General features: G+C 34.4%; 1 protein-coding gene across 1 annotated transcript in view; it reads right to left on the reverse strand.

The window, feature by feature from the left end:
* Positions 1-12,969, reverse strand: part of LOC133196158 (uncharacterized) — a 77,810-nt gene that overhangs the window by 19,561 nt on the left and 45,280 nt on the right. Inside the window, exons 11-12 of the mRNA XM_061332088.1 lie at positions 6,140-6,352; positions 542-726 (exon numbers count right to left, since the gene is read on the reverse strand). Of these exons, the coding sequence (XP_061188072.1) occupies positions 542-726; positions 6,140-6,352 (398 nt within the window). The remainder of the gene's footprint in view (positions 1-541; positions 727-6,139; positions 6,353-12,969) is intronic.

Consider the following 12,969-nt stretch of genomic DNA (forward strand, 5'->3'; position numbering starts at 1 on the left):
AAATCACTGTTTTTTTTTTCCCTTGAAAAGTTTTAAACTGCATTTTCCACAAATGGAAGGAGCAGTTAATTGATAGAAATTAGTTAAGTTATTATTCTATAGTAAATAGCATTAAAATACTAATGTCTACTGGAATTAGAAATTTATATATTTATATAGGGAACTTTTATTTTCAATGCATAGACTGGCTTATTTGGTCTCCAAAATTCAATACCTCTAGATCAATTGTAAATTTTAAAGCAGTAAAATCGTAAGATCATCTATATAGTTTATACCAAATACACTGTATTATACAAATATAATAGCACACTCAAACCTCATTATTTTGAATGTATGGGGGGGGGGGGGGGGGCAAAAAAAAAATACTTCTGAGATATCCAAAGATTTGAGATAATAAGCTTAAGGTTAAAAGACATAAGGAGAATGTGGTTTGGACTTCCAATTCCTTATGCCATATCCACTGTATTTGAGATATCACTGTTTGAGATATCTAAGTTCAACGGTACTTTAAACTTCCTAAACGAAAAATATGTTTCCTTACCTATGTGAACAATAAAAGTGAATAACTTCAGCATTGTTTATTCTGTAGCCCTGATACAACTGGCATGGCCGTATATTGTATGGATTCTCCTGACTTTCATTGTAATGTATGAAGTCTCTGGACCATTTCCCTTTGTAGTAGATTTTCATTTTCAAAAACTTCTCTGCTGTAGAACAGTTTGCTATCTGAAAAAGGGAGTACATGAAAGTAATTTTTTTTCACAGTTTCAACATTTATCTTTATTACCTTCTACAGTACCACTTTATATATATATATATATATATATATATATATATATATATATCCAAAATTGAAATAAAGTCTCAGTAATCGGATTACAATATTAAACAAATATAAAGAGAAAACACAAGAATCCTCCGTAAAGCTTTAGCGCTTTCATTAAAAATCTTCAGAAGCTTTACATTACAAAAATGTATACAACAGTAACATAGTAATATACAGTTATGGAATGCGTGGGTATGAGGGAAATAGCAATTTTATGGTTCCCCGAGGGAGGAAACTATTTCCCAAGGCGGCGAAGCCGCCGAGGGAAATAGTTTCCTGCTGAGGGGAACCATAAATTTGATATTTCCCGAGTACCCATTCCATAAATGTTTTATTATACCGAAACAAACAAAGGAGATTAATTAACTTTAGAGACTTAGACATTTTTAAAACAATATAAGGGCATTTATAAAAATAATAATAAATGCATGTGATTCCAATTTTGTTAAATATGTAATGCATCAATACGGAAAAATTAAAATTATTTTAAAAAAACAAGAGGCCCAAGGGCCTTAACGGTCACCTGCGTATAATACAACACTAAAGGATCCATGGAAGTATAAGACAAAATTAACTGATAGACGAAGCAATGTTGCCCAAGAATTTCAAACATAGGTAATCAAAGATTTACAGAAGCTCACCTCGACAAATGTTATCTATAAGTAAGGCAAATCTCACATCATATCTTTTTCTAGTTAGTGTACATCCCAAGATCAATATCCATGCTAGTTTGGTTTAAGTAAGACTTACAGTTACTTTGAAAAAAGACCTGCTCCAAAAACTTTAACCTGGTCACTCATCTGGAAAATCTAGGTCAGATCCAGCATCCAAAGCAAGTGTGGTAGTGTCCATCCCTAGATGCATCATCCGTGCAAGTTTGGTTCACGTAGGGCTTATAGTTACTTGGGAGTGGACTTGCTCCTAAAACTTTTAACCGGGACGCCAACGTCGGGGGTATAGCATGAGCTCATCTCGACTTCGTCGAAGTGAGCTAAAAATCTGGTAAAAATACCCTTGCTTATTGTAATGTGCTAGACCCGATTGATCTCCTTTGGATCATACTTGGTTTTCCCAAGTCTTACAGGGATGATAATGAATGCAAAATATACAAATACAAAGAACACTTGCCTATTGTGTAAGGTATTCAATATACACAGATATTTTTTTGTCACTTGCCTAGTGCTACAATTCAGTACACACAGACTTGGGTATATACAACGTGGTTATTTGCCACTTGTCACTAATTACAATAAGTCACTCTGGCCCTCTGTGATTCTTTGTTCACTTTGATAAAGTATAAAACAATATCCAGTCTCCTGTCAACCACAACTCCTCTACAAGTGACACTAACTTAGATCACCACATAGTATACATACTATGTACAATTACAACTTTTGCTAAATATATAAATAATCTTTATGTCAATCTTTTATACTGCTTTCCAGGCAAGAATCTGACTTTGAGCATACTTTGCTCATTTAAACCAAACATTCATTTTTATTTTGTTTCTATATATATATATATAACATTCTTTCTTGTATTGTCATTCAATCAAATAACCTGTTAATTAAATTATATACAAGGATTTCTTGATTAACAATATTTAGCAAAGGGGAGTAACTCTCATTTCCTTCACATCACAATTGTGTACTCTGCCTCCTAGATAACCACAAGCAAAGAAAAGGCACATTTACTTATAATTAAATTTAATACATGTATTTACATTGATATTATTGCATTTAGCTTGTTTGCTTAGTACTCAGGGGCAGAGGAGAAGTTTTTCAAAGCATTAATGCATTTTGCTAATTAATCAATAGAACCCCACCCAAGCTCAAGAACACCTGACCCAAGGGCCATGAAATTCAAAATTTTGGAAGAGGCATCCTTTCTCATCATAATTATGTATTTAGTTTGTTTAATTAATACCAAGGGGCAGAGGAGAAGATTTTCAAAGCATTAATTTATTTTCAGTATATAATAAATAAGCCCCCCCCCCCCCAACATGGAACCCCTCACCAAGGGGCCATGAAATTCACAATTTTGGAAGAGACACTCTTGCTCATCATAACTATGTACTTAGTTCATCAGCTCAATACCCAGGAGCAGAGAAGATTTTCAAAGCATTAATTTATTTTCAGTATTTAGAAAAAAGCCCCCCCCCCCATCATGGAACCCCTCACCAAGAGGGGCCATGAAATTCACAATTTTGAAAGAGGCACTCTTGCTCATCATAACTATGTACTTAATTCATCGGCTTAATACCCGGGAGCAGAGGAGAAGATTTTCAAAGAATTAATGCATTTTCACTATATATTCATTAGGGCCCCGCCCTAACACCAGAACCCCTAACCCAGGGGCCATGAATTTCACAATTTTGGAAGAGGCACTCTTGCTCATCATAACTATGTACTTAATTCATCGGCTTAATACCCGGGAGCAGAGGAGAAGATTTTCAAAGAATTAATGCATTTTCACTATATATTCATTAGGGCCCCGCCCTAACACCAGAACCCCTGACCCAGGGGCCATGAATTTCACAATTTTGGAAGAGGCACTCTTGCTCATCATAACTATGTACTTAATTCATCGGCTTAATACCAAGAAGCAGAGGAGAAGATTTTCAAAGAATTAATGCATTTTCACTATATATTCATTAGAGCCTCGCCCTAACACCAGAACCTCTGACCCAGGGGCCATGAAATTCACAATTTTGGAAGAGGCACTCTTGCTCATCATAACTATGTACTTAATTCATCGGCTTAATACCCAGGAGCAGAGGAGAAGATTTTTAAAGAATTAATGCATTTTCACTATATAATCATTAGAGCCCCGCCCTAGCACCAGAACCCCTGACCCTGGGGCCATGAATTTCACAATTTTGGTAGAGGGCTCAATGCTTATTACAATCATGCCAACAGTTTGACTGCTTGATGTCCAGGAGTAAAGAAGAAGATTTTTAAAGATTGCATTAATTTTGATGGTTTTAGCCCCACCCCTCAGGCCCCAGGGGGGCAGGGGTCATGAATTTCACAATTTTTACTCCCCTTCACCCATAGATGCTATTTGCCAAAATTGGTTGAAATTAGTTCAGTGGTTCCAGAGAAGAAGCTAAAAATGTTCAAAAGTTTACTCAGATGACCTAAAAATAATAATCAATTTTACTAATATTTCGAAGGATTAGCGTTGTCCTTTTTTTGCTTAGAAATTCAAGTATGAATTTGACATTGCATGTCGAAATGTTTTGACGTCATAGTTACATTGCTAATAACATTACGTCACGGACTCGAGATTCCTTGAACGCTCCGTCCACTGTTCATTTTAATTGGTTAAAATTAATAATAAATATTCATGAGGGAGTAGTCCCAGGGAGTAGCTCTGATTTTTCAGGGAGTAGTCCTCAGATGGGAGAAATAGTATCTTCTCGGGGAAATAGACAGTTTTATGGTATTAATTTTATAAAGAGTAATAAGAGTAGAGGTATAATAACAATGATTATGACGTTAAACTAAGCGGAACGTTTAATGTCTATATTGTGACGTCATAGATAAAATACTGCAATGATGATGGAAAAGTTCGGGAAAATCATAGGTAGTTTATAAGGGACTATTAAGTTTTGGCTTTAGAATACAAATAAAATGTTTTTCTTTTTCCCGTCTCTGGATATCACTGGCACATCTGAGTTTATAAAAAGGGAAAATGTTAAATCGTTTTTTTCCACAAGTTTCCAGATCTGCACTTAACTGGATTTGTCTATATTCAGGTGTACTGATGTGTTGCTTATGTACACGTACACGGGCACGGAGACTGTTGCCAGTTTCACCAATATAATATTCTTTGCATCCAGGACATGTGATGGCGTATATGACATCTTTCATATCACATGACATGTTGGCATTAACTTTAAATTCACGCCCGTTAAAATTATAACTCGTCCCTTCTGTAATGTAGTCACATGTGCCGCATCGAGGGTCCGTACACTTTGACACTGTATAATTATGGTCAGTGAATTGGGAGGAACAAAGTATTCTCTTAAGGTTTTTCGGCTGACGTTTACTGCTGATAAAACGACAGTTTTTGTATGTAGTTTTCGTTTGTTCATCCTCTCTAAGTAAGCTATTTAATTCATAAACAATTGAATTGATGTTTTTATTTCTCGGATTGTACGTGTGAACAAAGGGTATTATTTCTCCGTCCTTCGCACGTCGTGTGTTTGAAAGTAATTGTGTTCTTTCACACTCCTTGGCTTTCATAATACTATCATTTACCAGTTGCTCTGGGTATTTTTGGCTCAATAAATACAATTTTAATTCCTCCAAACAGATATCCCTCGTATTAATATTGCTCACAATGGTACAGATCCTTCATGCAAGAATATATGGTATAGCCATTTTAGTATGGTGGGGATGGCACGATCCAAAATGCAGATATTGGTGTGTATCTGTCAGCTCATAGTATATATCCGTATTTAAGCTGGTATTATCTTTTGATATAAGAACATCGAGAAATGGCATTTGCGTATCATCTGTTTCCATCGTGAATTGATATCCAAGTTCATTTGGTTTAGTAGATCGTAAAACTCCGATAATTTGTTGACATCATATATATATATATATATATATATATATATATATATATATATATATATAGTATATAAAGAAGACACATGCTAGGTGATTAGAAGACAATTACAATATTACATTGATATTCTAGATGCCAAGATCTAATGAGCAATACCCAGGATTTTTTGTTTTTTTTAAAAAACTTTTACTGGCAAGAATGTTTCTGATCAAATGAAAACTAAAGAAAGGGAACTCTGGTTTGTACCAAAATTTTGTGTTTCACTAGAACAAAAATATTTCATGAAAAACAAAATATGCTTATTATCAAAGTCTTCTTGTCTGTCAAGCTTAAAAAAGATACAGTGTATTTGAAAGAAATATGACACACTTTGAGAGTGGGTTAAATTTTGAAATGTCTAATGGTTCATGCAATACACAAAATGAAAGCCATCTTTTATTAATTCTAGAATTATCCGGGAATTCTACTCATTTAGCCATGAATAATTCTTGTCAGGAGCCAACTACTCAGCTATGTATTTATGGAAAACATTTCTTCATAAGTCATGAAAATTAATTGTTGCAGATGGATTTCAAACTGGCGAATAAAGTTGTTGAAAATAATAGTTGGTTTAATCTAATAAATATAAAATCCCCAATTTTTATTTAAAGACAGAAAGCCACCACAGAAAAGATGACAAACAAAAATCTCTGAGTGCCATTTTACACTTTGCAGATTCAGCAGTAACAAACTCACCACAAGAAAATTTGACATTGCATATGGATCACAATGGTCAAATATCATTGCTACTGCCTTCCCAAACATGACAGGTTCTGCCACCAGTTTAAATGCATGCTTTCTTCCTTTACCCATCCTCGGCTTTTTCCTCTCCTTTTTCCTGTCTTTGTCCTTTTTTGATGATTTTTGGGAATATTCAGAAGTATTCCTTTTCACACAAGTTGCAATAGTCTAAAAGAAATTTTTTAAAAATTATGCTGTAAACATACTAGTGAACTCAAAATTTAGCACAATTGTCCTCTGCAACTGTTCTGCACAATTTTAAATTAGCCCATTAGAGTTCTAACAACGACATTCATTAATTTCAATCATATACTAGCGATATATAAACTAGCAGACAAGAAAGGGTGCAGAAGATGCTAATTATTATCTCTAAAATAAGTAAATTTACAATAAGGCCAGGTAAAATTAAACTTTAGATTCTCATCCCCGCCCGCCCCTCTCAAAGTGCCCCGCCCCGTTGTTTTTTATTTTGGTTTTCAAAAGTATTTACATGTATTTTTTACTCCACAAGAATCACAGTCAAAATCTAAGAGTTATCTCCCGTCTGTATTAAAAGTCGCGTGGCGCTATTTATAGCACAAAAGCGGCAATAAAAGCAGTTTAAATATGTAGGGAAAAGATAATTTGCCAGGAAAGAGAAGGCAGAGAAGCAAAAATAACATAAATACATCTAGAAACCATCACTGGCAATTGAGCAAGTTTTTAAAGAGATTTTAACCAAGTAAAAACAGAGGAAGAAAATGACATCTGGTCAAGTTATAACTTAATAATTGCAGTTGTATGTGATTTTGCTTTTTTTTTTTTTTTTAAAAAAAAAAAGATCGTCGCAGACTTTAGAGGATAATAATGCTAAGGAAATGGTAAATCTTAAAAATGTTGAGCATACGCTTCTCAGTAGAATATTTTACAGTTTTAGACATCCTGTTTTGCAAAAATGACATATTTTAATGTTGAACGTGTTAAGTCTCAAGAACGAAAGTATGAGGACAGTGGAAATCTGTGATATTTCACACAGAACAAAAGGAGTTGTTGGTAAAACTAAAAGGTATTTGGACAAAGGCTGATGAGAAGTCGTGACTACTACATACAGCATATGCAATTTATTGGGATCCACACCCCATTTTGTGTGACGTGTGCCGTATCTACATGTACTTGAAAATTCATTAATAAAAACTATAAATATTTAATATTCTATAACAAGAATCTTCTGTAGATATTTAAAAGAATAATAATAAAATATATTCATATTGGCATTAACATAATGTGAAAATTTTGTGTAAGAAGAGCGTTATGTAAATACTTTCAATAATAAAAAATAAAAAATAAAATCCACCCACCCGCCCCAATTTTTTAGCAGATTAGGATGAGAATCTAAATTCTAAATTTATGTGGCCTAACCAAGCCTAATTAATCTGCTTGTGTTCCCAAGCAAATTCTGATCAATAAATTCTCTGGGTTACTGAAATATAACTTTTATAATTCGTAGATATACATATAAATCTAAATTTTGTTCCCCACAATTTCAGTCCAAAGGTGAAGCATCTAAATTACAAAGTCTCCATAGTATTTATTCCTAAATTGAAAAAACCAAAAAGGTATTAGGCCTATATTTATTATTAGTCTTTTTTATGAATACTAAGTCTGTATCACTGAACTTCTACATCCAAAATATATTATCTGAGTAAATATCAAGCATAACAATGGCTTATACATTTTTTTTATTTACAAGTTGTACATGTATGTGAAATGTTATTGAAATAAATCTCAACTCATTATGTTCAGCAAACCTACTCCCAATGTATTCCACATTTTCTTTACCTTCCATACTTGAAACAAGAATTCATGAAAAATTTAATGATTCTTCTGAATAATACTCGCAGAAGAGAGCTTCCTACTTCAACCCAGCACGGCTATTTTTCTTTATTTTCTCTCATGATGCAATTTCAACTACAGTAACACAAATGAAGTTGCCCTTCGCAACAATATTTTCATGTATGAACAGGGTTCATTTCAAATTTAATTGTGGCACAAGACTTTCACGAATTGCTTATATTCATGGTCATTTCCCGACCGAATTTGTGAAGGAACCACAAAATAAATTGAAAAACACACAATCCTAATAAATCAATAGTTTAATACACAAATGTCATTTGATTTATAAATATAATAATAAAAGCAATTAATCGATATTGATTAAGCATATTGTAAAACAAAAATTTGGATGTTTCCAAAATATATGCATACTGTTCAAAAGACCACCCCCCCTCCCCCCCCCAGAAAATATTAACTTATTTAAAAAAAAAGAAAAGATTTTGTAAACAAAAGGTCAATTATAGAGTGTCAGGTGAAGGACAGATTAAAGGACAGATGAAATTCTTGTGAATTTAAAAGTTACCTAAGAAGCTAAGAGCCGTAAAATATATTTTGGTGGATCTATCGTCAATTTTTCAAAATTACTAAAATACATGATTTTGATACACATACGATGTTTGACTCACAGTGTCAATACAATTATCTGTAGAACTATTAAAGCATGAATTAATTAATATCAAAAATTTCATTTGCAATTTTCGTGAAGTGTGGAAAAAATGGCTTGTCTCTTTTCATTCAAGTCTCCAGGGACGTCTGGAAGATAATTTCTTGTACAGGCCAAACAATGGGCCCTAATTTGAGTAAATTAATGCTTTTTCCATTAGAAACTGAAAACGGTACAAAATTTGGAGGTTCATTTAGTTTATAAATTTATATACCAGTATTTATCTTACTGATGACGATCTTCCTGTGGTGCTAATATTTTAACTGTGGCGGAACTATGGCGCTGATTTTTAAGTGTGGCTCTAAGGAATTCAACTATGGCGAGGCCGCCATGTTAAATAGCCGATGGAGAACCCTGTATGAACATAGAATCTGAAATATTGCACTGATGATGAATACTGTACATGTACTTAAATTAATGCATTCAAAATTTAGCGCAATCATCGGGTATGGATTGGTTGGTGCAATCATGAATTAATGCTAATAATGCTAAAATAAAAAAAAATTATAGAAACTTATTTTAGTTTCAAAAAAATAGCTTACATGAATATTTTACGCACTCAGGTATAATTATCAGTGTTAAATAAACTTGTCCACCTGGCTGAATTTTGCCTTAGAGTAATGTTTTAGGACTTATCGCATGATTTTTCAAAAATCTTAATTTTATGAAAAATATTATCTACAACCTTGTTTATTAAAATTCTGAATACAATAAACGTTGTTGAAAGCGTATTTTAAGAGATATTGAGAGTTGAAAATCAAATACGGCAATATGCATATTTCAGTCGGATTTCGGCGAAATACTGCTCTGACATCATAGGCGACAATTCAGTGATAGAGAGATGAGAAGTTGCACACTTTTTTCGGAGTTATCAACGACAAATGCAGACTATTATGAAAAAATGCTGAAAAAATTAATTCTTAACGTGATTTTCAATTACTATATAAACATTAACTAGTTCTAAGGTGCAAGAATTTTGAGATATTTTCGTTTTTTATTCGAAACATTTAGAATCTGTAGGTCTGATTACGGCAATGTTTCGTGATCATAAAATTATTTTTCAAGACCGCCATCCTTAAGAAAACATATGAAGGCATACTTGCATAAATTAATATTATGTTAAAAACGAAGAATAACAAAGTTATGTAATTTAAATTTGTGAATCAAATAAGTTCATACATGTGATAAAATGACAAATCAAATTGTATTGTTATGGCGGGTTTCTTCGTCTTCGCCGCGTCTCCCTCGCTATCGTCGCTGCTATTTTTACAATGTTAACGAATTTTTCAGATTATTTCTTGCTTACAATTCTAAAATATAAGGTTGGATATTAAAAATCATATCGATAAAATCAGTGATTTGGTCGTCCATAACGCAGAAAATTCAGGTTGTATCACGTATATTTTAGTAAGATTTAGTGAAGAGCCGATCAGCCATTGTCGCCTTTGACGTCACAGGGTCACGTGATCGCTATCTAATTAACTTAGATTTTTAATTCAGGGGTTTTCATTTGAGTCAATAATTGGTTAATTACCGCGATTTATCCGCAGTAAAAACACGAAATTTATAAACTGTGGTCATAAGGAACGTTTTACGCTTTTAATCTCAAATTATTTAGAAACATGCGATAAGTCCTTTAAGTGTCAATTTTTACAACCTTAATTAAAGCAATTACACCAACAAACTAGAGGCACATGGGCCACATCGCTCACCTGAGCACATTGGCTAGGGAAAAGCACAAATTAGTTCGGTATTGAAAAGTTTACCAGGGGGAGGGGGGGGGGGGACTTTAATGAATTTTACACTATCTGAGGATGCTTCCATATCAATATATAACTAATGGCTTTGCTATTCTTGAGCAGAAAATTTTAAAGGATTTTTTAAAGATTTTTTTCCTATATATTCCTTTGTAAAAATTTGATCCCCCATTATGGCCCCTCCCTAACCCCTGGGGTCATGATTGAAACAAACTTGAATCTACACTACCTGAGGATGCTTCCATATTAATATATGACTAATCATGGCTCTGCTGCTCTTGAGCAGAAGATTTTAAAATATTTTTTGCTATTTATTCCTATGTAAAACTTTGATACCCCACTGTGGTCCCACCCCATCCCCAGGGGTCATCATTTGAACAAACTTGAATCTGAACTACCTGAGGATGCTTCCATATCAATATGACTAAGCAAGCCTTTGTTGTTCTTGAGAAGAAGATTTATAAAGTTTATTCTTATACATTCCTAACTGTAAAACTTTGATCCCCCATTGTGGCCTCATCCTACCCCAAGGGATCATCATTTGAACAAACTTGAATGCACACTACCTGAGGATGCTTCAATATCAATATGACTAATCATGGCTTTGCTGTTTTTGAGAAGAAAAGTTCTAAAGATAATTTCCGGTATATTCCTTTGGAAAACTTTGACCCCCCCCCCCCCATTGTGGCCCACCCTACCCTTGGGGTTCACCATTTGAACAAATTTTAATCTACACTACCTGAGGATGCTTCCATATTAATATGACTTATCATATCAATATGACTGATCATGGCTTTGCTGTTGTTAAGAAGATTTCAAAACATTTTTCCTATTTATTCCTATGTAAAACTTTGATCCCCCATTGTGGCCCCACCCTACCCCGAGGGTCATTATTTGAACATACTTGAATCTGAACTACCTGAGGATGCTTCCAAATCAATATGAATAATCATATCAATATGACTAATCATGGCTTTGCTGTTCTTGAGAAGAAGATTTTAAAACATTTTTGTCTGTTCTATATTATTGTAAAACTTTGATCCCCCATTGTTGCCCCACCCTACCCCTGAGGGTCATCATTTGAACAAATTTGAATTTACACTATGTTAAGAGGGTTTCCTATAAGTTTCAACTATTTTGGCCTTGTGGTTCTTGAGAAGAAGATTTTTAAAATGTGCCACCAAATTTTCACATTTTTTGAATTATCTCCCCTTGAAAACAGGAGTGACCGTTCATTTGAACAAATTTGAATCCCCTTCAACCAAGGATGCATTGTGGCAAGTTTGATTGAAATTGGCCCAGTGATTCTGTCGAAAGTCGAAAAATGAGAAACGTTCACAGATGGACGGACGGACAGCTAGAGTCAGACAAAATGTGATCAGAAAAGCTCATTTGAGCTTTCAGCTCAGGTGAGAAAAACTTATTACCCATCAAAGTGTCATTCAGCTAAGTAAGTTTATATGTCATGTACATAGTTCACAGGTGTTATGAGCCGCCTAACTTATTCTAACGATTGTCTTTTATTGGTGAAACTGACATGATAATGAAGCCACATTGTGAATACACGCAGTAACTAGATATCATTGAGATGGTGGCCATCTCAAAGGGCTCCACTTTCAGCAATGAACATGGAAATGTAAGGTAGCTGAAAAGGGTTTATTTTGAAGAGAAACATTTGTGTACTATTAAGGGATGTGTTGTTTGAGTCTAAAGGGCTTCTATGTTATCCTCATTATAATAAAAAATGGCACGAAAATCACGAGTGCTCAACACCTTCCATCAAAAAATGGCATAAAAAATCACAAATGCTGCATATCCTCTATGAAAATTGTTGCATATCCTCTATCAGAAATATGGAAGGAAAATCACAAATGATCCGTACCCTAAGTCAATTGGTAAGGTTTGAGGCTGACTGGACTTCAGGGAAAGAAATTATGCAACAAACAAAGGTTTTAAACAGAGAGGCTATTTTTGAAATTGACCCTTGACCTAGAAACTTTGTTCAAGGTCACTGCACATCCACTGACAAGTGGCACTCTGTGAGTGAAGTATGAGCCACATTGGACCAAGGGGAGAAAAGTTATGCTCTGGACAAGGACTTTTCATATAATTCTGCTATGACCTTAACCTTAGACCTAGAAACATGGTTCAAGGTCACTGCACACCCTTTACCCAAAGGCACTCTATGGGTGAAGTATGAGCCAGATTGGGCCAAGGAGAGAGAAAATATGCTCTGGACAAAAATTTAAACAGAGAGGCTTTTTTGACCTTGACCCTTGACCTAAAAGCTTTGTTCAAGGTCACTGCACATCCATTGACCAGTGGCACTCTGTGAGTGAAGTATGAGCCACACTGGATGAGGAGAGAAGATACGCTCCGGACAAGGATTTTTCATATAATTCTGCTATGATCTTGACCTTAGACCTAGAAACATGGTTCAAGGTCACTGCACACCCTTTACCCAAAGACACTCTGTGGGTGAAGTATGAGCC

The sequence above is a fragment of the Saccostrea echinata genome, unplaced genomic scaffold (assembly GCF_033153115.1).
Source record: "Saccostrea echinata isolate AGI-Se365-2 ecotype Australia unplaced genomic scaffold, CSIRO_AGI_Sech_v1 ptg000030l, whole genome shotgun sequence".
NCBI classification, from domain to species: domain Eukaryota; kingdom Metazoa; phylum Mollusca; class Bivalvia; order Ostreida; family Ostreidae; genus Saccostrea; species Saccostrea echinata.